Below are 25,393 nucleotides of genomic sequence, written 5' to 3'. Positions count from 1 at the left end.
TTTGAATTTTGCTTGCTGTATGCTAACATAAAATGTGTAGAGCCACAAGACGTGCCCGCCTATATCTTTGGCGAAAAGAACGCAACACAAATTGTGAGCTTAAATCGACCGGCGCAGGTGCGTTGTCCAGCCGGTGGTTATCCAGCGCCGCACGTAAGCTGGTGGCGTGAACGTAGACGGTTGGGCTTGCTAAGCGATCGTTTCGAATTGACACGCGATTATTCGTTGATGTTCCGCTCCATACAGTTAACCGATCTGGGTCCGTACACTTGCGAAGCGTGGAACGGTTTCGGACGTCCAACCTCAATGAAAGTTGTGCTCAAAGCTGTGGGACCGGCGCGTGCCGTCACCAATGCTGAAGCACCATATCTACAATATATAATCGATCCCGCGCGTGCGCCGACCACTAAACGTCCGTCATATCCATATCGACCACAGCGTCCCGCACAACCGCCGCCACCAGTTTATATCGAACCACCGCGCCGACCACAACTGAGTAAGTACCCAAGAATGCATGTGTGAGCGCTGTTTAAATTTAGGTGGTACCGGGGTGATGAGTCACCGTTTGTTGTTAGTTGTATGGGAGTATGTGTTATTGCATGTGGTTTTCAGTTCGTTTTGTAGTTTATGCTTTGTAATAATACTTTCTTTTCGCTATAACTTCTACAGTAAGCGCACAGGCTGTTCTCACACTGGATGCTAGAAACACCTACACGCCAGGCGCCTCGATCGCAATGAAGTGCGCGGTACAAGGCATACCAGCGCCGAGTGTGACTTGGACGAAGGACTCGATACCATTGTTGGCGAATGAGCGCATACAAATCACATGTAAGTACAATGTTTTCACGAGAGCTCTTAGACGAAGTAGAAAATCTATTTTTTTTTCGTTCATAGCTGAGCCACACACTTTGGTGGTACACAATGCCACGTCCGAGGATACCGGCATGTATGGTTGTACGGCACGCAATTCCAACAGCTACAACACGAGCGAAGAGAAAGTTATCATTGAGTGTAAGTGGCAGACCGTTAGTGTTGTTTAAAAAAAATTAAAAAAATTATATTTTTACCTGCTTCCTATAGCTACAATACCGATACATCCCGATTGTATTGATAATCCATATTTCGCCAACTGTAAATTGATCGTTAACGGTCATTACTGTCGTCATCAGTACTACGCGCAGTTCTGTTGTCGTTCCTGTACGCTCGCTGGCCAAATCGCGTACTCGCATCCAAATGCTTTATAGACGATTTGTTGCTGAGGCGTTTTAATAAGCGCGCCATCTATGAAAGCTGCCGTTTTTTGATACAGTGCGTAAGCTCAAAGCAAAAATAAATAAGAAATAAAAATTCCAAAAACCAAAAAAAAAATTATATAAGTAATAATGAAAATAACAGTACTATTATTGTATAATCGACGCACGAATTTAGTAATTAGTATTTGCTGATGTAAAATAAATTTAAAAATAAAAATAAAAAATATATATAAATTACACGCCACACTCTCCAAACACATACATAAGTAAATACACACACACACGCTCTTATAAAACTCTACAAAAAAAGCTAACTCAGCTCGGCTCAGACGAGCTGCAGGTACTCAGCTACTCTACACTCTCTACACGCTCCACTCAGCAACTGCAAGCTAACAGTGCATAAAACTCAAATATTTCTTTCTTTAAAAAGCATGCACACATACATACACATCTACATGCACACACAAACAACAACAAGATAACAATATGAATATTACATATGTAACAAGAAAATAGCTTTTACAAATATACATATACATATGTATGTAATTATAAAGTATAAAGTTAGTTTTTAATTTGTTCCTATTTATTGTGCCAGCTGAGGATCATTTGTGACGCCAGTGAGCCTACATATGTGAAAAGAATCGTCGCTCACAGCCTCACAGACTTACATACGCACAACCGCACACATAAACCAATGTACTAATACTCAGAAAGAGCATGTGAAAAGCAAAACGAACAAATGGGTGATTGCATAGTAATTTGTTGTATGCTTTCAACCCATTTGCCATAAATATTAATTTAAACGATTTAATTTTTGTAATTGCAAAGTGCCTTACTTACGTTTTATTATTATTATTATTGTAGAGATTTGTGCATTGATTTTTGAGAAGTCAACCATGAAAGTTAATAAAACATTTTGTAAATAAACTAATGATGTAAAAGAGAATGAAATAAAAGAAAATCGTGTTTCATTACATTGCCGTTAGGGTTGGGGAATAAATGGTAATTGGTTGTAGATGTATTTGGTTGTGAGGCAAAAAATTGCAAAAATTAAACAAATATGGACGATAGGTAGCAATTTAAAAATAACAACAACAACGTCGAGAGGTAAGATACGACTCATCAATATTTTCATCACTTCTTGTCCTTGGTTCGCTTGAAAATCAGTCTGAGGTCCTGAGAAGTATTTGATATTTTTTGACGAAGAGAAGATACGGAATCATAACTCTCAATTTTGATACCCGATCCAATAAATTAGTTTGGGAATCTCACATATATTTATTACGATTTCCCATTAAAGAATATTATAAAGGGTGATTCATTTCGACGTTCTCTACTGAAAAATAAAAAACACAGAAAATGGGTAATATTTATTATTTAAGAATGGTGGCCGCGGCTATGTCTTTCACGTTGGGTCCAATTTTCAATGACTCGTTCGAGCATTTCGACTGGTAACGGTGAATGACACACTTAATGTTTTGCTCCAAGGTCTGATTCGAGACGGGATTGTCCGCATAGACTTTAGACTTTGTATATCCCAACAGGAAAAAGTCCAACGATGAAATATCACACGATCTTGGTGGCCAATTGACCGGCCCAAAATGTGAAATTATCTACTCACCGAAGTGTTTCCATTTCCATGTAAATTCATTGATTGACGTGATGTGTGGGAAGTGGCGCCGTCTTGTTGAAACCAAATGTCGTCGAGATCACGAGCTTCAATTTCAGGCATCAAATAGTCGGTAAATCATCATGTCACCATTGATGGTTACGTTCTCACCGGCATCACCAGCCCACAAACCACATCAAACCGTCTCTCTGCTACGGCTGGACGTTGGCTCAGTATATAGGTTTCAGAAGAGATTAGGAGTGATTTACAAAATAGTATTTCGAAAAGGATATATGACCTCCTAATTGTACTGTGGTATCTGACAAATTACTTTGCTCAGCTTTGTCAATTTGTCCCAAGCTATATTATAGGATTTATATGATCATTTTTTTCCGATTCAGCTCCCATTTATTTTTAACGAATATAAAGTATATTCGATTCATAACACTGTATGGTAAAATAACTTTTTTCTGGTTATTGAACCAAATTAAATTTTTCCGAGAGTTCGATTTTTAGTTAAAATTGTAATCTTTCCATTTTTCGAAGTTCGAATTTTGAATACTTTCTTAGAAGATTGAGTCGTAAGTAATAAAGTAATTTTTCTGTTTTTTCGAAGATCAAATTTAAAAAAACTAGTTTCATAGTTATTCGAAGTTCGAATTTTTTCATTGTTCGAATTTCGAAATTGAAATTAATATCTTGAAATTACTTAAAAAACAAAAATATGAGCATCATGCGAAAACTTGCAAGTTTTTTGAAGATTAGATTTAATTTTTCGGACAAATTACATATGTATATGCCGGTTGGTGTTAGAGGTCGAAATCAAAATTTCCAAAAAAAAAAAAAAAATAAAATTATATTTAAAAAATATCTCATCAAAAATATTAGATACAATAAAGCATAATTTGAATTCTGAGTAGACCAGAAATATCAAAATAAAATAATTTATGAAAAAAGTAAAAAAAAGTTCATTGTGATAAAAAAATTATATTACACGAAAATCTTGTTATGGCAATGCTGGCTGTTTGAAAAAATCAATAATCCCACTAGCTAACCACTTTTTGCAATTAACCGTACAGCTGTTGGCGATAACGATACGGACATGCGCATAGCGCCGTTGCATTGGCACTTTGTCAAATTTAGCCTCGATGTAGTCATAGAAGTAGTAAGAGAAAATTGCAATCAAACAAAGGCATATCAAATTTAGCAAACTAATTTAGCGATACGTCTGAGGTGACGGCCAGAAATGCCTATCATGGAGGATAGCGGTATCGATAGTGAGGATAAGCAGTCGAACAATTATGAGGATTCAACAGTGGTAAGTTTTGCGGTATACACTCTTGTACATTAAAACAATACGCATTGAATTACTGTTGCTTACAGCCAAGAATGGAAAAAATAACAACACCAATAAACACAATGACTGAGGTCTATGATGCGTCTGCAGTTAGCCATATGGCGGACTTGGAGGTCGTCTTCCGTGGTAGCAGCGGTCCAACGATGGGCAGTAATGCAAATGCAGTCGTGCCGGAAGCCACGACGCATAAAACGACTGTCACAAAAGCAGCAACGTCAGCAGCGTTAACAGCTGGCGACAGCGAAGATGATTCCACAGCGACCAGCAATCAACCGGCACCGAACACCTGTCGCATACTGCAGCGCAAGCTGGAGCTCAAAGTGGAGCGTGCGAGACGCAACTTTAGCCAACACCAGCAGCAGCAGGAGCAGGTTAATGAAGCAATATTGCAATATTGAGTGATAAACTGAAATCGATTTTCCATTACTTTCAATTGTTTTTAGATACGAAAATCGCAATCCGCTAATCTCATACCCATTAGCCGATTGCCCATACCAGGCGATTCGGAGCAGAAACCACTTGTAGATTATAAGTCCGATAGCAGGTTTGTCTACAGCAAAATGTATTAAACGTAACAAGAAATTAAACACTCTCTAAATTACAGCGATGAACCAGAGGAGATTTCCTTCTTCCCAGCTAAACTGAAAAATGCTCAGCGACAGCGCAAAACGGAACTTAGCGACACTTTCAGCATACAGGAGATGACTATAGAATCCGACTTGGACTCGGACGATAGCGGTTCGCAAAACCTCGAATTGTTGCCACCGTTGAGAAAGACGAATTTCTTGGAGAATTTGAAGATTTGCTTCGGTTGTGGGAATAGAAGAAGCTAACTGCGTTGAGCAGTTGAGCTAAACGGAACAATGCAATAAAGAATCAAGTTGTAGCCAAATTGTATACACTAACTTACGAAAAATATACATGAAACGTGCGAAATGAGTGTGGAGAAAATTTAGTTATTTATCGGTCGTTATATAGTGAATGAAAATTTAAAATTATATCCGTGGAAATTTCGCGTAGTAATATACAACCTTACGTTCGGAATTCTTGAATTTTAAGAACTAGACTTGGTAAAGGAATAAGACGGTTTAATATACTATACTTCTTTTTAGAAATATTGAATGTATACAATGGTAACCCTATTGAGTCAGGTTTTAATGATGCCACAAATATGTTTCTCTAAGTAAAGTTTTTCGATCGAATCGATTAATAACGAATTACACCTATCTTGAGCATAATGGCTTAGTTGAATAAAACCAAATAATGGTGTTGAAAGATCTCCAAAAGATCTTGGAAATATCAGATATTTGTATGATAGGTAAAATTAGCTCGAAATCTTGAACGTCTCTACCCTGAGATTTAATCAAAAGATACTTTGGATCCTGAATTAAAAGTACAGTATACTCTCGAAAAGTAAATCGATTGGTATTTTGGGTAATTTACTTTTCCAAATATATACATAAATTATCTGTTTTTATAATATTAAATGCATTTTTAAACTTAAAAAATTCATTTATTTATTTGCTTCAATAAAACATATGGATTTACATGAAAAACATATTTACATTTACATACATACATATGTATTTACTATGAAGAGAAAAAATCTTGAATATTCTTTTGTTTTTTTTCTTTTGCAATATATTTTCTGACCATTTTTGTACGACAATTCAAAAAGTCTGACACCTGATTTGCATCGTTTTCATTTTTAAACCAGTGGATCAAGTAGGAGAGTTTATTTACTAAAAATACGCGATAAACAAGAGAGTAAGTGTTTTTGCAACATCGTAAAAAACGCTGCTTGCTTCGTTTCGAATTTTTTATCACACTCTCTGAAAAGTAAATTAAAAAATTTACTTTTTCGAGGTGCATGTGTAATCTTAAATGTGATTAACTTTTCCGCGATTATTTTCTTTCTGAGAATTTACTTTTCGAGAGTATACTGTAATCATAATTCTCTCGATAATTCGATTTATAATTAAGTTCGAATTTTTTCGAAATTAACTTTTTTCGATATTCGAAGTTTGATTTTTCGTTATTTGTAAGTTTTTACGAGAGATCTTGTCATGAATAATAAAAATTTTTTCGTTTTCGAAGTTCGACTTTTTTATATTTGAATTTCGAAATATAGCTTATTTACTGAAAAAAAAACTAATTAATTCACAACACCTATGAAGTCAATTACCACATTGAGAAGTAATCAATTACGTTGCATAACCTATGATCTATTTTATTTTTGTTGTTTGACTGCATGTACTCCAATGGATATGTCTAAATTTTAAATATTTTGGCGAGATTTATTCAAACATTAGGAGAAAGACTTCACGTTCGGTTTTTACGGGGAAAATATTTAGATTAGTTTTTTTGCTAAATCTGCTAAATCTGCTAAATCTGCTAAATCGATAATCTTTTTATGGAGCTCTCCTTAACATTATATACAGTTTCATGTTAAGTAAGGACCAAGTAGTCATCTGATGGAAAAAATTCATAATTATCTGAAAATATTTATAGAAAACAAACACGTTGTCTTTCTAATATTGAATATTATTATTTTCATTCGAAATCAGTCTCATGAGTATTTATTTAATAGAGCAAGAGCAAGTAATAAATGTCGTGGTGAACATCGAACCATAATTATAATAAATATTTGAAAGAAAGTTACAACAAATGAAATAAAAATAAAATATCTTCAGTCTCGGTTGAGCGTGAGGCAAACACCTTGTAGTACCCAGTGACTGATATCCTCTGTGGTGGCCAGATCAGCTTCGAAAACGAGTCCAACACCCATTGCATTACGACGTAGTGATGTAGTGTATACTGGAGAACGGAATGTATTCTGTTTGAATAAGAGGTGGATAAGGACACAAATTAAAACAAAAACAAGCTAGTGGATTTTTCTTAAAATTGATCGGGAATTAACTTAACTCTCAGTGTAAATATCAGAAGGGGTTGAAGAAAGAATGATCATAGATGGTAAAACTATAATTGATTTCAAATAATGTCGAAACTCACCTGCAACTTCAGACGGTGTACCTCGATCGGTACCACCGACAGTATTGGCAAATCTTCCACCAAAATTTTAGGATGCGAACGAGCCAATTGCATAATATCCATATCCCAACGTGCACCCTCCAGAAAGAGACCTTGAATATAACAGCCCTATACACACATACGGTCATCCACAGCATTGTTGTAGTTGTAGCATTCGTGGTTTGAGCCATCAATGTGGCGGTGAATGCGGTGACGCCGGCATTTAGCGTAAAACGTTCAAAGAGTTGAAGCCAAAAAAGAAGAGAAAATGTCAATTCGTGGAAAAGTAAATAAATAAAGCAGATATATAGTATATGGGAAGGTGTGTGTGTGTTGGGTCAGTTGGGTCACACTCGCATTTGAAATGCAAACAGAATTTTTAATTGCGAAATTAGTGGCGTTCAGGCGCCAGTGTGCTTTTCTGTGTGTGTATGTATGGATGTGCGCGTGTGATATGGAAATCAGTGAAGCTTTTACGAGGCTTGGTTGGCATGCTGCGGTCACTGAGCTGGGCTCCCAAACATGCGACGACACATTCGCGTGTCACGACAGTTGTTCAAAAAATTGTTGCTTTTTTCAGCTGGATTTCTCGGCTTTTGTCGGCCGTACTTACCGTTGGCGGTCGCTCTTCAACATCATCCGGATCCAGATAGCTGGTAACACAGGTGTATAGCGTAGATCTGTCTAGTGGCCAACCGTTTTTGCGACATGCCATCTACGGTGGTGGGATGGTGGCAAAAAGAACAAATAAATGAAATGATGTAATTAATGTAGGAAATATTACATGAATTACATGTATTTGCTGTTAAATAAGTTTATGAAATTACTAAGAGACATATTTAATTGGTATCAGCCTACATAAGTGGGCATATGTGAATAAGAAAAATATTTAAATATTTTCTTTTAAAGAAAACTGATAATGAAATTGCCTGATAATGAAAAATAAATTAAGTTTGAATAAATACAAACATACAATTACTAAGTTTCTTCTATGGGAAGCCGGTATGACCATTTTGCAACATTCTGCGCCAAGCGCGCCATCTGTTAGGTCTGTAAACATTTAGCAACTTTCGAAATGACTGATTGTGGCATAAATGCCACATTGCCTCGAACATCATCTGAGGTTTTCTTGTATACCAAAGAACTCCAAAAATAGCAACCAGGCGGTGTCTAAGCTAGAGATCCATATCGCTTATTTGTAACATTAGATATCGAGACCATTTGCAGTCGGTTTATTGCTCTATATTTGATAGATGTATTATTTCTTAGGTCTCTTAATAGATTCAGGACAATATTAGAATAAGCGCGTTATCGTTGCCTTTTACTCAAGCATGTTAACATATAAGATATCTCTCGGATTCTCTCAGACACATAACATATGGGAAGTTGGAAAATAGTAAGAATAATTGGTCTATACACTGCTAGTAACTAATTCTGATATCCGAAACCGTTTCACTTAGATAACTGTAAAACTTTAGCAACGCATGATTCTACTCACTCTCTTTCGAAACTCTACTCTAGACCAAAAATACTGTAATACCCTTAAATTACACTAAAAATTCCGCCCACTATGAATCACTTTCATATTTTCAATTTTCTTACTGATTAGCCGATTATATAATGTATTAAATAAGCATTAGTCATCGTTATAGATTTCTGTTTTCTCTCCCGAATTTCTCCACCTCCTCCATTAACACATTGTTTGCTTAACTCACGACCACGACGCCCCACTAAGTTATTGCTCTTTTTGCCGATTTTCAGCACACCATTACTCACCTGTACTAATGCGGTTAGATAGCTCTGCGGTATATGTAGACCAGACAACCAAATCACTAACGGTTCACCTGACATGGCCCAATACTTGAATTGTGTAGAGCGATTCTGCGGAAGAAAAAGTAAAACGAATAGTGGCGGAGGCGGAAAGCAAAGAGAAATTATTAATAAACTCTATCGGTTGGGCTGGTCTTTGTTGTTTTGAACCCGTAAGCCAGCCGTTGAGCCACTTAACGGTGCTGAGCGATTGTGATTGATAGGTGAGCTTGGCCGACCGCATATTGATGGCAAAGCCATTTACCATTACCACTAGTAATGATTAATGAGCGACTGTTGCCAGTTTTCGGGCGTTAACGGTACAAATAACGAACGGATGTGGTCATGGCACAGGAAAACAAACAACAACACCTCCTATCTGAGGTGGTTTGTATGCAGTTTGCTTGCCGTTCAAGCTGTCTATCAGCAACAATCAGCAGCACAACACCGTTTAGTCTCAGCAGCCAGCCTCAACTGCCTCAAGCGATGGAGGCAAAATAAAGTATAAAATAAATAATAAATATATTTTATGTTTGTTTGTATATGCGTGTCTCCTGCGTTCGTTGCTCACCTGCAAATGTTCCATCCAGCCGCCGAGTTGTTTGCATGTGGCCGGCGCCAGTTTGCGCCAATCGTTTGGCAACAGTCCATTGAACAGCGAGTTGGCGATATTGTCCAGGACATTGTCCATGCCGATTTCGCCGGCGATGGCCTATAAAAAATGCAAATGCAAATGTGATTTTCGCAAATAATAAAAATATGCTCGTCAATAATTTTATTTCGCAACTCGAAATATTCCAGCGAATATCGTCCAGCTACTGCGTGTCCGTAGCGTAATGCCACATTTCTTGTTGTATTTTGGCTTGTTGGTGAGTGTGTATGCATTTGCTTGACTATGAAATTAAATTGCTTCATAAATTGTGTGCTCGTGGTTTGCGAGACTATAAGCTGTAGGTAATTAAGTTTTCTCGAATATTTTTCTTTTTATTTCTGTACGGTTATGGTGCAGTTTTCCATTGGTTTAATATTGGAAGTGTCGATTTAAGTGTTTGTTTCATAAAATTATATTGCACAGATCTCCTTTTAAGGTTTCAAGGCGTACGGAGACTGGAGTTTAAACACACATTGGGGAATTAATATACTGACTTTTATATATTAGGTCTACAACTTTGCTTCCGCCGTTTTTTTTTGTAAATTTAAGGCATTTTTTGTATAAAAACGGTTACAAATATCGATGTTACAAATGTCGATGAGCCTCAGCCGCACTTTTCTTGGAATTAAAAAAGAAAAGCAAATTTTCCCGCAAGTGGCGAGAATTCGGCTCAAAAAGTGACATTTTCAATTGAGAATAAGCTTGGGATGCAAACGGATCTCTACAAATATTTTGTTGTGTTAATGTTGACACAAATGTCCAAGATCGATATAAAACGATTTATTCGACCAGTGCTCGACCCTGAAGACATCTATTGGAAAACGGCGGAAGCAAAGTTGTAGACCTAATAAAATAATGGACCAGCTTATCAAATAAAATAGATAACGTAAAAAATCGAAGAATCAACTTTAAAATGGAACAACCCTCAGGAGGTATCTATAGGTTTATGAAGGTCTTTTTATATAATAAGATTGAGAGATCTCGTAAAGTTATAGAGAGTTGTTTTTAATTGACTTTTTAAAAGCTCTTTGATTTGCCTTTTAATAATAAACTGAATTACTCTGGAACACCTTTTATTTCGGTCATACGGCCCAAATTGTTACAAAAAGTGGTCGAAAATTGGTCCTCTGGGCTGGAATTTATTTGAGCCAGCCGCGACAGTTACTTGCTTGAAATTATTTTTAAAATATAATGCCAATCAATAATATAATAATCTTAATCAATAATCTTTATAATAAAGCTGTGTTTTTGGCCATAACATTAAAATATATTCGCTTTATTTCTACTTGAAAATCACTTCTAAAAAGTCTAAAAAAGTACCCTTTATAAGCTTACATAGTTGATCTTCTACACCTATTCTTAGTATTCGCTTTGAAGATAATCGACAAATAGTGCTATCTGCTAGTGCTGAGCCGACTTCGAACGGGTCAGTCTTTAATCCTTTATTTAGAATACGTAGCCTACCTTCAGGATTGCATGAACTCTTTTGAATTTTACGAAATTCTTAAAATTCTGAAATAATCAAGCAATATGCTGGGTTTTAATTCATACAGGGTGCATATATATAGATATATGTATGTAATCTGAGTGCTGATTCATATTCAGAGCTTTTTTTTTTATTTTTTCAGCGAAAAACATTTTGTCAGTGGCAGAAGCAAATGCATTGTTTGTGTTAGAAAATTCAATTTGCCGATCGTTTATGGTGAACTAAGCATACATACATATATGCGTACAGACATATGCATTCATATATTGTTTTTCGCTGCGTGTATATGTCATATCGTGTTATTGTTTGAGCAATTTTCGCTGGAAAATTCCAAATACGCAACGACAGCCAAGCGAAGTGCAAAAAAAATCAAAAAAAGAAAGCTTAAAAATTACACACAAGTCTACATATGTATGCTGAGTAGTATATTTCGACACATTTTATGTTGTAAGAACCAAACTCGGATTCAAGGAATGAGCTCGGATTCGGAAGATTCATAAAAATTATATGAAATCCATATTTGACGCTCTAAAGAGACTATTTCAAAAGAAATTCGATTCGAATTAGAAAATGTTCAACTTGCAGTATTAATTGCACTTTTGAAATTTGAATTAAAATTCTCGATATGAAGCAAATAGTTGACAACTCAGCGCACTAAACCAACAGCAAGCACATCACAGGCAATATTACTCATACGCACTGGCATTTAACAAAAATATCAATAAGGAAATGAAAAGACTACGCTACAACCGAATAAGAGTCTATCGAAAGACAGTAAATAAGCAAAGATATGCAGAAAAGGCTTTTATGAGAAAATTCTTGTCACTTCTACGAAAACACCACAGTTGCAAATGCACCTCCCACCGCTTTTGTGGCACAAGTTTTTTTGTGCGTTACGCATTTCCTTGTAAAAAAATACCACACACACATACCAAACAACAACCACTACAATAACAACAACATGTGTGATGTGTATGTCGAAATTTGTAAAAATTTCAATATTTTACAATCGAAAACCATCTGTCAGTGGTTTGGTAGCATGCTTGCGGTGCCACTGTGCTTTTGATGAACATCAACGAGTGCGTGGGTGGGTGTATGGCAGAGTACATTGAATAACAGGAAATCGATTCTTTTCGCTTAGTTCTCGTTATCTCTACGCTGTGTTTCTTTTGTAGACACACATTTTTTTTCCAGTTGCCAATTTTTTTCTCGCTTCGCTAATCTTTTTTGGTTGTTTGTTTCATTTATATACTTGCTTGGAAAGGGTGCATAGATGTAGTAACATGTGGCAGGCAGTTCGGTGTGTGTATAGAAAACGCAAAACACACACGCCAACACACATATTGATACACTCAAACGCACACACATTAATAAAGCATAGCAAGCGAGTTATCGCCTGCTGTCATATCGCAAGCATAATAAATTTCTTAAAACCGACACGCGTTCTTCTTTCTTCGTGATACTCGGCGGCAGCGGGGCCACTGTGTCGTCGTCGTCGAAATAAGTGAAATGGGCGGAAAGCAAGAAAAATTATTGAACAATTTGTCGTTTTATTTATATATGTACAAATGTACATGAGTGGTAGTTATAAATATTGTTTGTATTGTATGTATACAACAATCGTTACTCAGTTCGTTCTTAAAGGAAATAATTTATTTGTAATATCTGTATGTTTTATGTGTTTGTCTTGAAGAATTGATTGCTACACTGAGTTGTTACATGTCGTTATGGTGTGCAAAAAAAAAAAAAATATAAGAAAAATTTAATGAAGAGAAAAAATAAAGATATTATATATTTTTTAAGTTGTGTACTTCGTTTAAATGTTTAGTGGTTTGAGTATTAATTTGAATATTGAAATAATAAACAAACGCTAATAGTTAGAGAAATATATAATAAATATAGGCTGTCCTTCAAAATAATAAATGGATACATTTCAGATTACTCTATAAATACTAGGTTGGTATTGATATTTTGTATTTTAATTTTTTGAGTTTTCATGGCATGATTTGAGCTTTCGCATGCTCTGACAGACTCAAATTAGACAAGGTACCAACCATAGTTCATAATTATATTTTTAATTGGAAGTATGATTGAAATCCATTATGGTATGATGTTTGCTATGGAGATTGCTCCGGTTTTTAGAAATTAGGTTTATTAAAGAAGTTCTTCGTTAAGATACCTCTCTCGCAAATTTATTTATACATATATGTAGTGTGTTCAAAATATAACGGGAATTGTAAATTTAAAAGCTTGGAGAATCCAATTATGACAAATTTTTAATTTATGTTGAAATACATGGCCCTGAAGTGTGACATTATGTTCAGCTGTATTCATTGCTTACTTTTTTGTATCAGCCTCTAAGGTTCGCACTACGTTGTTTGTCCGGGAATTCTCGGCCAAAAACAATACTATAACGATCACCCAGCCTCTATATTCGCCAGACATGACTCCGTGTGACTTTTTGTTATTTCCGAAAAATAAAGAGACTTTACGGGACCGTCGTTTACAAACATAGGAGAAATCGCTGAAAAAGCCAAAGGCTAAGTCAAAAAAACTTGAGAAGTGTTTCGACAATTTGAAGAAGCGTTGGCATAAGTTCATAACATCGAATGGGGACTATTTGAAGGAATACACACCAATTAATTACAAAAAAAAATGAAAATTACAGTTATTTTTTAAACAATCAAAATACCAAAAAAAAACACTATTTGGCATCAGTTGAACATGCCTTAAGGGGAATGTAGTTAAATTTTATATTTCAAAAATTGTTAATAAAATTATTGAAAAACGTGACTAAAAATAAACAAAATTAAAAAAAATCCGAAAAGTTAAATATTTATAAGCCATTGAAGTGAGTAGCTCCTTCAGGCGCGAACGACGTTTTTCAAGTTGCGTACACAAGTTTGCAAAATTTCAAATTGGCACTTACTGGAAAACTTATTTACTTGGCATTCTATATAAATTTAATCTTATCATAACTTTTTTTTTGCAAAAATTTGAAAAAAAGACAATGTATGTATCTTATGTATTTTGTTTTGACCTCTGACGTGTTTTTCAAAGGATCTCTATAAAAAAATTTTAATAAATACTTAAGTATACATATGTTTAAAATATTCTAAAATTTTTAATAAATTAAAAATTTTTTTGTAATATAAAAAATGCATACAAATCATTGGTAAAACGCTGACCTAACTCTGTTTTCTCTTTACAAAATAATTGCTTTGAAATTGCAAAAAAAAAAATGAAATAATCTTATATTTATAAATAACATTTAAACCTATACGGACCGTCTAGACATACCCAAAACTGCCACAGAAAATAGCATAAATAACTTCCGCTACTTTGAGAAATTTTAGCATTTCACTGATACTACTCACTAACAGTATTTACTTCGGATTATTATTGTTTCCTGCTCTCTTTTGCCTCTCTATTTCATTTAAATTCTATACTTTTGCTGGCTTCGTACCGTTTTCAAAGCCACTTCTTCCACAGTGTCAATTCGGGTTTAATTTGAAAAGTTTAATTAAAACATTCCTTTTACTTATATGGCTTTTCAATTTTGTGTGCTTCTCCAGCTACACCTACACTCACACACATACACACAAACGAGAATACTACACATGTACATATGTACCTACATACTTGGCGACACATTAGACACATTATTTTTTGGGAGCGCTTGACGACATTATTAAAATTAATGCCACTTAACGCATTTCGCTGGCAAACTTTTCATCTAAATTACGCTCGCTTGCGTGCAATCCCCGAACAAATCAAGCATGCCGTCGTCTATGTCAATTGAATTATATGAGTTTTCTTCTAAGAAGAACCATTGTGTTGTTGTATTAGCATGCCAACTCACCTTACGCAGCAACTCGAGCGTTTTCTTAATGCGTATCACAAGCAAATTGAAGCGTTCCAGTTCTTGCAGCAGCACCACACCCGTTGGGGTAATGTTCATTTGCACTTGCTTCTTGACGCGCCACACCTCGAAGGCCACCGGCAACTTCTCCAATATGCCGGAAGCGACGCTATCGATGAAGTCGTCGCGACTGATGCCGCCAGTTGCATCGCCTGTGGTTTTCGTCAGTTTTAGGGTTGATTGTAGTTGTAGTAGTTGTATTGTTAAAGAAAAGATTAAAGAATTTGAATGTGAGTAAAACAATATTTATAGAATTTTAAATGGTTAAAAATTGGAATTTTATATAATCCTAATACAATAAATTCGATTAACGATCAGCAGTTAGCTCGATTAGTATTCGATTAAAAATTAATGTATTGAAATAAGATTTTTCTTTTGTATGGTAAATCGATCTCAATCAGTGCTTTAATCGAGCAACGGCCAGTTAATTGATTAACAATTAACTCCTGTCCGAAAAGGCTATAAACACTGTTGGCCTAGCCTTTGAAAATTTATTGATTACTACTTTAATTACTTAAATTACTTACATTATTATAAAGTGAGTACTGATTTAAAATTTAAAGTGAGTTTAATGGGACGGTAAAATAAATTTATGCAAAAATAATCCAAATATTTTTGTTACTAAATTTGAGTGGTGACTCCTCTTTAAACATTAAATATTTATTTTCTGATTGAAATTTATCTATCTAATATAATACGTGCATATTTAATATTGCTGAATATGTTTCCCTTAATCGATGCAAATCCATTGGAATTAGAATTGTAAATAATGGACATATTTTGACTGTAAAATGCTGATATCGATTTTCGTAGAAACTAATGATGAACTATGAATATACAATGTGGATCAATAGTGGATTAATAGAAATTAATATTCATTTATGTATGGTTATACACATAATCTGAGAGCTTACTACATATGAGAGGTATACCCGATAGAACGAGAAAAAGCAAATTTAGAAATATGGATGGAAAACGGTATACAAAAGTTACGAATAAAAGTAGGTCTCAAGAATGTAAAATGTAAACCTTACTCATCTTTATTATTTTTTATATTCCCTTAACTGCTGCTAGAACTTTAAATTAGTTTACTATATGAAAAGCTTTAATTAAGCTAAATAATCTTCCAACAAATTGAAAATACAGAAATTATTGACTTTTAATGCTCAAAAATGTGGGTTAAACGGAATTTGTAACTTTGATTTTGAAAAAAAGAGTGAACTGTTTTTGATTTAAGTGATTTCACAAATTCGAAATGGATTAATAAAACAAATATAACAGTTATTTAGTGAGTACTTTTACATATATGCACCCAAACTTCAGCTAAAATAAAACACAAATTGTTTGAAAAATCATTTCAATTCCAAATATCAAGTGTAAATGTCAATTTTACGTGGCCCTCACGCACACGCCCACACGCTGACACCTGAACATCTGAAATTAAATTATGCACTTTGCCACACTCTGAAATTGTTACACTTTACGCCGGTAATGCGTTGCAAATTTGTAGAATTTTATGAAATGCAAAAATCAATTCGCACACAAATACACAAATTTAAACAAGCTGGCCATTAACTGCCTACAATATTTAGTGATTATTTACTTCGTTGTTGTTTTTGAGTTTCATGTCTACCTGTCAGTGTATAATGTTTTTGTAATTTACTGGTAATGCTTGGCCTGGTTCATAGGCATTTATGAATGTGAGAACATAATTAAAATTGGAAGTTTGCACTGTACCAAAATGTAAATAACAACAACAATAATAATTGCTGTACACAATTCGACAGTTGTTTGCGGGAAAAATATTTGTAAATAAATGGGTTCATATTTATGGGTTTCACTGTATCCAATGATGTGAAACAGCCAACTTTCATTAATAAATATAAAATTCTTAAAAGACTTAGCAAGTTCTGAGTAAAAAATGAGAGTCATAGAATCAGAGAAGAGAAACATAGAGTCAGAGTAGAAAGAATTATATGAATTATATTGATTTTATGTTTAAGGAATCTGAACTAAAAATTGAATATTTTATTTCGAACTGTACGGCCTACAAAGGAACGACGAAATATTTAGAGAATGATGATATAAATATCAAGTGTCTCTCATTTTAATTCCTTACACTGGACATACCGATGCTTCGACTTCATGAACGCCTCTAAAATATATGTATTCTAGAGGTCTCCAAGTGTAAGCTGTTGCGTTGTTGTGGTTATGGTATGGGTGTTTTACCTTCTCCAGGCGGTCGATTTAGATTACAAATGATAATATTTTTCGGTCGATAGAAATCTTCGCTTTTGTAAAAAAGGGAACCCAGGCTAAGACCACTGGTAACCACAACATAAGACCACGGCGAAACTTACGACTTAAACGATGTTTTTACGGTCGCTATAGAGGGAGATACACATCAACCAAGCGCTGTACGTTTCCAAAACCAAAAATTAAATCATCGACTGATATTATTATTTTCCCACTTTATTAAAATCCGCAGATACGTTCGCTTTTACACACCTAATGGAACTTACGTTAACATTAGGGATTATTCTCAAATTTAATTTCGTATACGACAGCAGATTTAAATCCAAATAAATAGTTTCTTTTATTTTTTGTCAACCACGCCTACTTCCCATATACCAGTATTTTGAAGTCCATCTGATTCGCTCCCTTAAAATATAAAAAAATTAAGCACCATTGAAGATATCGGAACAAAGGTGAATTTTTATTATGCCAGTATAAAAATCGATGATAAAATAATAAAAATGTTATGGTCCGATAACTTTCCAAGGCCCCAGATACCGAACATGGGGACCTCAGTTCCTGTGACTAATTTTTTAAGAAAATATTGGTAAATCTATCAGATATTCGAAAGAAATCCAGGCATAATGGCATAATTATCTTCGATACACTGGGGTTAAGCACTTTTTTCTAACTTGAACTATCCTTCATTATCTTGGTATATTTAGATAACCTCTCAACTAAGTTTGTTAGCGATATATACCAATATGGACTAGAAACCGTCGTTAGCATTGAGGTTTTCAATTTTAAAATTCTTTAAAATAACTGCTAACGAATTTGATAATGATTCGGTTTAGCTAAAGGCTCATAGATCATCAATAATTTAAAAATTGGTAGTCTACTGACAAGTGCGAGATGACGAGGTGAAAACTTACAATTGACTTAGCTTAGACGTCTTCAAAAAGTTCTCTCAGTTTAAACATAGATGATTTTTCAATTAAATAAAAAACTACGGAGGGAACGATCATAAGATCAGTAGCGCTCTATCATATAAGTTTTAGTCACTCCGAAAATTCACCACTATTTTCCACTCAACTGGAGCGCCTGTCATAATGTGGTTAGATGGGAACTAGTGCTAAAATAGTTCATATCACATCAAAATTTCTCTATTGATCACTTTGCGAATCAACAGCTAATTAGTAGAAATTTTGAGTACACATACACTTCACCAGAGAGAGAACGTATTTTGATGAGTACTCTTAAATACGTATTTGCAGTGCTGTATCCTTTACATATGAGTACTTGCGTGTGTGTTTACTCCACACCGCAACGCTTTGCGGTATGCCCGCTGGTTGCAGGTTGCTTGTTGCACGGTCGCCGTTGCCATGACCATTTCATTGTGGTTGAACAGTTTAAATTTTCACACATGCAAAATTCACCAAAAAACACACTAAAGCACCGCGGCGTTAGGTGGGATTACGCTGCGCTACAGCCGCCCGAGCCAAGCCAAGCAGCGATTTTGCTGCTTTAATACCTGGTAATTTACTTTTAATCCGCATTTTGTAGCGAACTAATTATGGTTGTGGCGCAGGTGAAGTGTGTGCAGGCTTTTGGTTGAAGGTGTAAATTGAAGTGGGTTATGGAGTTTGCAAATAATTTTTAATATTCTATTTCGCGAAAATATACGCAAAATTCTACAACAGATTGCGTGTTTGCGTTAGCATATGTGTGTGCGCGTTGTTGCATGCCATATGAATGTGCAATTATGGAATTAAACAAACTTTATGATTTCGTAATCAACATGGCGCGCAATTAAGGTGGACAATTGAGATTCGTAATGCAGAATGGAATTATATTTTGCGAATGCAATTTTCAAAATTTCCATGAAAAAAACAACAAATTTTATTGTTGGCAGCTAATTTGATTTGAAAAATATTGATAATAATAAAAAAAAAATAACAATTGTTAACAATTTCGGTGCAATCTGTCTAAAATGTATGCATTCACACTAAAATTTAATTTTTTTATTTTTGTTTTTGTTTTTCATGTGACAGCTGCAATTTTTGCATATTTCATACTCTCACGCATATTCACGCATTGCCTTCATTTGCATACCAATTCAATTCAATTTCAGGTGTTTTTCGTTTACAACTCTCTCTTTTTTAATTCTTTTTTGGTTTACAGTTACATAGTAACCCTTTATTTTTTTCTGAAATCGTTTTAACCCGTTATATATCAGTCATTTAATCCTGAAAAACTGTTGGCAAGTCAGCAGCGTGACACCAGGGCGTGTGAATTTTTTAGCTAAATTTCTTTTTGCCGCATTTTTCATGCAATATGGCATATTGCAAATATTATTAAATGCTGTTCGTATGTGCAGTCGTGACCACAATTTCGTTGGAGGCTGCCAGATAACTCAATCAAACTGTAATAAATTGAATTATGTGACAATGCAATGCTGTTTTTTTGATTAAAACATGGAATATCAATTGGACAATAATTTAAGGAATATATATCTGGTAACCGTACATATGTATTTTTAAAACGGAGTAGGAAAATAGTAATGAAACGTGGACTTTATAGATATTGCAACAGCGTTTATGATTCTCATAATATATAATAAGGTGGGCTTAAGCGGTTAGGTAGGTTTTAGAGGCTGAAAACGGGGGTATATTTAAAATGTTTTTTAATATATACAATTATATATTTCATTTCAACAATTCAGTGTATCAAAGATACATGTTTAAACAGTATTTTGTGAAATTTTTATTTAAAATTTCCGAAAACTCTGCCGTTGGCACCTTATCTCCCATGAAGTGTCCAAAAAAAGCTCTTGCAGTGAACATCATAACTCATGATTGGTTCATATAAAATCAATAAACCAAAAATATTTCGATTGTATATGGATATAGCTAGGAAAATAGGATATAGCTAAGGAAAAACGAAAATATTGAAATCTGAAAAGTAATGTAAAAACATCCTTCGTTCTGATAGTTTTTGAACGATCATAGTAGGCGGCACACCCATTATCCATTTTTTTATAGTAATTTGAATGAAGCCATGCTGTACCACCTTTACTTAGGGCTTCTGGTGATTTTTCTTAGTGGGTTAATGCACTTTTTGTATTTTTCATTCTTTGTATGAAAGATAGGGTTATAATCCGATATCATCCATTTTCCTACTGTTTGATGGGGTGTCTAATTGAATGAGTCCACGGTGTTTGGTTTATATAGCAGTAGTAGTGGGATATGTACACAACATATTTAGGAAGCCACGCCCACTTTTCCAAAAAAAAAAATCCAAATATGTCCTTCTAACGTGTACCAAATTATACTTTCATAACTTAAGTTATGTCTTTATAGGTTGTCAGTTAAAACAGATCTGCGGGCGTGGCAGTGGTTCGATTTTGGCCATCTTCAATACTCAACTTACAAGTTGTACAGAATATAATTATTTCTTCCAAGCTTCCAACTTGTGAACAACAAATTTCAAATCTTCAACTCGAACTATGCATCAATGGATATGGATATTCTTTCAGAATATGTTTCACCTAAACTCAATTGTTTTCAAAATAATTTAATTTATAGCACGACTTTTTTAGTTACACGACCATTTTTTGGAGCTATATTCATAACCTTTTCAAACTATTTTCATTTGAATTCTTCTATTTTCAAATTCTTCCTCAAAACTTGCTTCAATTACTGGCACCATGTGGTAATGCAATAAACTCTCATTTGCGTATTTTATCCGCTGCCAAATGTAAAATGCATCAAGGATAAGGGAAATTCACGAAAAATGCATATTTTGCAATTAAAATATTTAAATGTTGAAATCACGCACTAATTTGTGTAAAAATATGAATTTCAACTAACTGCAATGAAAGAAATATATACTTTTTTTGGCAATTTGTATGCTTATAAATATTAGTAGTTGTAGTTGTAATTGTAGTTGTAGTTGTAATTGTAATAGTGTATTGATACGTTACCAAGCGCGCTCGCCGCTTCCGAGGTCCATACAGTCACTGCAGCATGCAGCATGAAAATGATATCGAAAAAAATGAGTGGAGGGTGGCAAGTGGAAGGGAAATGATCAAACAGCACGAAAGTATTAAATGAAATAGCAAATTTTAATAGTTACAGTTATTACAATAAATGTACACTCACTCACTACACAAATATCTATAGATAGCTAGCATTTATTGTGCAATACATTCATTTAATATTATCGAGCAGTAATCAAACGTTTTGCTCTCTCTCTCTCTCCGTGTGCGCGGAGTATTTGCATGCAGTTCTTAATTTGTTCGGTCTCGGTTTCGACAGCGGTGGACCGACCATTGCATAATTAGTAAAATACTACATACTGTTTAAATACATGCATGTGTGTGTGTGTGTGTGTGTGTGTGTGTGTTTCAATAAAATTTAACTAGCATATAATATATGTGCATGTATTTAGTACATCGCTATTTCTCGTATGTGTAGTTGTGTCTGTGCATGTGCAGCTGTGCAGTTAGCGACAAAGGCAATAAAGTTAATTGTAAAACCGCAACTAATTAATTCAATTAAATTAAATTGTGAATTAAATGGAACTCGCTGCTATGCCGGCGCACAAAATGAAACCGAAATGTAGCGCGTGGCTTGGCGTATTTAGCAGGTCGCTCGCTTGTGTACATATGTAGAAAAAAATCGCTTTGTACACAAATTGGTAAAAAGCTTCGCATTGAGAGTGGTAACAAGCGGATTATACTATATGGTTAGGGATTTGCCATGCTAATGGCCGGCAGTACCCTCTGGTGATGGGAAAACATTTATTTTGAAAATTTTTAAATCATTAATTTTTTTTGATTATTTAAATTATATAATTAAAATGCTGCCATATTTTTTAAATTAAAATTTTACTAAAAACGTATTTAATAAAAAATAATAATTATTATAAAACACGAATAACTTAAATCAGGGGTTCCCAACCTGTGCTAAAATTAAACATCTTTTGTTGAAAAAATATAACAGGATAAAAAAGTTGTTTTAAGAAAAAGAACACAACATATTAATCGCATATGTGGTAATATGTATTTATTAAAAATATTTTTCGCAAATTTAAATTTTATAAATGTACTTCATTAATATGTACTCAAGTCAGATTTGTTTTAAACTATAATTCGTACAAGATTTACATTTAAAGAAGAGTAATACCGTCAAATAAACTTTTATTTGTAGTTAAAACTATAATTATGTTCCTTCACTAGATTCGAAATAATCGCTTGACGACATAATAAGAATATTGAAGATTTAAAGATCTACAGACATTATCTGTTATGCTAAAATTCTCAGGCTTTGTGAGCCTTCATAGCAGCATTCATTCTCTTAAAACCATTTCTATTACAGAATCTATTGTATTTTTTGAGATTACAACTTATTGTTATTGTTGCAACAACTAAAATCTTTGTTCAATTGATTTTGATAGTCTTTACCTAGTAATAAATCTTGGTCTTTTCTACTTATGTAGACAATACTGTTGAGGGAACAGATAACATTTTCTTCAATTCATTGGTGTCTAAAAGCTTAAAGCCAATTGAACATATTATACCAGTCGTTCAAACAAACTGGCAGTACTACTGGTACAACACTAGCCTAACATGTCGTCTAAACTTTTTTGTTTCGAGCAGAGGCAATGCGTTATATTTTCTAAACATTTCTGACAATAACTTGTCATTTGAGATATTCTTACAACCCTAGCCTCACATGTTGTCTAAACTTTTTTGTTTCAAGCAGAGGCAATGCGTTATATTTTCGGGGAAACTTTAGTATAGTATCCCCCGATCGCCACATAAAATTTGTGAAATTTACAACTAAAAATGCGAATATCTCGAAAACTATAAGTCTCCTGAGGCAAATCTCGTATTCTGGAGATCGTCCTCATTCCAACCATATCCATTTCATCCCTGAAATCGGGGGATACTATACTAAAGCCGACCCATATTTTCTAAACATTTCTGACAATAACTTGTCATTTGAGATATTCTTACTGTTAAAACTAGTGTAAAATTTGGTAGCATTGAAGATAGTTATTATGCCACTTTAATGTGATATCCGCATCGCTAATACGAAATTCAGCTTCCTTTTTGACAGAAAAACAGGGCTCAAAAATAGAGAAGAGAGAAATGGCGAATCGAAGGTGATGGAGCTAGTAAGAGAAAAAACAACAATTTTTGTAAATAATACATATAAATACAGTATAATCTAGACAGTACCGACATATCATTTTTCTTAAATCATCGATTTAAATATTCCCCAAAAGATATTATAAATCTGAATTGTTAACCTCCTGTGTAACTAAAAAGTTATACAAATGCAAATATCACTCACTACTGTAAAAGAAACCACTTTAAAACCAACTGTGCCATCATTGTGCATGAAAAAGTGCAAGAAAAAGTGCAAATCAAATAGAATTTTTTCCCATCATTACTCACCTGTCTGCGGTTGCAATTCGATCAAATGACTCCAGATGCCGCGTGTCGCCTGCGTATAATAACCAATTTCCGCATTTGGATGCAAACCGAACACATCCGGTTTGTTGACGAGCGGCAACTTATCAATATGTGCTGCGAATATGAGCAAAGAAAGAGATATGTATAAATATAACGTATATATATATTTGTTGATTGGTATCTGTTATCTCCTTCTTCGACTCACCTATGAAATCCTCCTTCAACACCACCTCATCATCTGGTATGCAGTAGTCGACATTCTCATCGTGATAGAAATGAAATGGATTGAAGGTGTCGAAGAGGAAATCGCCCATATATTCATCCATATAAATGCGCGTGATGCGCCGATCAAAGTCATCGATAACACGTCCACCATACATGACCTACATACATAATAAAGAGGGAGTAGATGGAGAGTAAAGTTGAAGTTGAAGTTTTTGGTCGTAAGGTAATCATGAGAATTGAACGGTTTTTATGGGGGAAATTATTTTCTATTGTTGATTCGGGAAATTATTAGCATACACTTACCTCACCAATTAAGTACTTCAAACTATTCCATGGCACTTTACCCGTCTCTTCATCTACTCGATTAAGATATGTAGTGAGAATCTCTAGACAGACATCAAAATCAGACTCATTGAAGTCATAGCAAATGTTCCAACCCAATTTGTCATATTTGCGACGCTCCTATGAAGGAGATGTGATTGTAAGAAAAGAAAAATATTTATTCCGTGTCCACACTCACCTGCACGACGGCGTGGAAAAAGGCCAAGACGTATACGAGGGGACGGAATGCCGAATGCGAGCATGCCTCCAAACGTTCTTGACGCACTTTGAAGAATGTGGAGCGTAAGTTCAGCTTTAAGCCATTCGGTGGTTCGGTGACAACTAAAATTTTAAGTGAAGAAATAGATCTATACTTCCCACATCTTTTTCACTAGTGGTTGGAATTACCTTTCAGTGATTTTTGTAATATACCAATAGGAAAGGTGGGTGTAGGATCGGTTGTTATCCACAAACGAAAATCTGGATGTGGTGCTTCGATCTTCTCAAGATACTTCTCCAAAGAACGCACAAAAGTGATGAGTAAGTGACCATTTTGTAGCATCAACCAGAAGCCTTGGCGTATGGATTTGTCTAGTAAATTCATGGCGTTCTACAAATGAGAGAATTAGTATTTATGAGAGAATGAGAGAACCGAAAAAAAGTAAATTTTTCTAGACGCAAAGCATAAGCGACTTGAGAGGTCGCAAAAATTATCCAATTGGTTTCCAAGGTGAGGACTTACGGAGAATCTCATTTGGAAATCCGTCAATCTGAGGATCCCACATCTGGATATGGATCAAAAACTGTTGGGATTTTAAAATTTCATCGCTCAATATTTAGTTCGGTTCTTAAAGTCGTTGAAACAACCGATTCGAATACTTTAGTGTGAGGGAATGTGGTACGGAACTTAACTTAATATCAAACACCTCAGACTTTCCACAAGTCTGTTTAATTTTACCAAGAATTAATGCGAGTACGTGTCAAACGGCGAACAAATAAATTAAAACAAA

General features: G+C 34.6%; 3 protein-coding genes across 8 annotated transcripts in view; 2 read left to right on the top strand and 1 right to left on the bottom strand.

Annotated features, from left to right (window-relative positions):
* The window catches only part of LOC105213300 (papilin), a 45,161-nt gene extending 43,407 nt beyond the window's left edge, over window positions 1-1,754 (top strand). For 5 of the 6 annotated variants that reach the window (XM_054225382.1, XM_011186016.3, XM_054225383.1 and 2 more), the window contains 4 exons: window positions 41-496; window positions 670-828; window positions 895-1,011; window positions 1,081-1,754. In XM_054225382.1, coding sequence (XP_054081357.1) covers window positions 41-496; window positions 670-828; window positions 895-1,011; window positions 1,081-1,244 — 896 coding nt within the window. In that variant the 3' untranslated portion in view covers window positions 1,245-1,754. The remainder of the gene's footprint in view (window positions 1-40; window positions 497-669; window positions 829-894; window positions 1,012-1,080) is intronic. The other variant, XM_011186015.3, reaches the window with a different exon arrangement.
* A 2,070-nt stretch (window positions 1,755-3,824) lies between these two features.
* On the top strand, window positions 3,825-5,173 carry LOC105213299 (uncharacterized). The gene is made up of 4 exons (XM_011186011.3): window positions 3,825-4,183; window positions 4,249-4,593; window positions 4,666-4,766; window positions 4,827-5,173. The coding sequence occupies exons 1-4, from the start codon at window positions 4,112-4,114 to the stop codon at window positions 5,053-5,055; spliced, it is 747 nt and encodes a 248-aa protein (XP_011184313.1). The 5' UTR covers window positions 3,825-4,111; the 3' UTR covers window positions 5,056-5,173.
* Window positions 5,174-6,765: 1,592 nt separating this feature from the next.
* Window positions 6,766-25,393, bottom strand: part of LOC105213298 (dynein axonemal heavy chain 10) — an 84,494-nt gene continuing 65,866 nt past the window's right edge. The window contains exons 58-68 of the mRNA XM_011186010.3: window positions 24,792-24,993; window positions 24,583-24,725; window positions 24,366-24,524; window positions 24,043-24,220; window positions 23,820-23,951; window positions 15,062-15,273; window positions 9,633-9,773; window positions 9,029-9,133; window positions 7,866-7,967; window positions 7,235-7,381; window positions 6,766-7,058 (exon numbers count right to left, since the gene is read on the bottom strand). Of these exons, the coding sequence (XP_011184312.3) occupies window positions 6,912-7,058; window positions 7,235-7,381; window positions 7,866-7,967; window positions 9,029-9,133; window positions 9,633-9,773; window positions 15,062-15,273; window positions 23,820-23,951; window positions 24,043-24,220; window positions 24,366-24,524; window positions 24,583-24,725; window positions 24,792-24,993 (1,668 nt within the window). The 3' untranslated portion in view covers window positions 6,766-6,911. The remainder of the gene's footprint in view (window positions 7,059-7,234; window positions 7,382-7,865; window positions 7,968-9,028; window positions 9,134-9,632; window positions 9,774-15,061; window positions 15,274-23,819; window positions 23,952-24,042; window positions 24,221-24,365; window positions 24,525-24,582; window positions 24,726-24,791; window positions 24,994-25,393) is intronic.

The sequence above is a fragment of the Zeugodacus cucurbitae genome, chromosome 2 (assembly GCF_028554725.1).
Source record: "Zeugodacus cucurbitae isolate PBARC_wt_2022May chromosome 2, idZeuCucr1.2, whole genome shotgun sequence".
NCBI classification, from domain to species: domain Eukaryota; kingdom Metazoa; phylum Arthropoda; class Insecta; order Diptera; family Tephritidae; genus Zeugodacus; species Zeugodacus cucurbitae.
The sequence above is the reverse complement of the archived record's forward strand: the minus strand, read 5'-3'. Positions and strand labels throughout refer to the sequence as shown.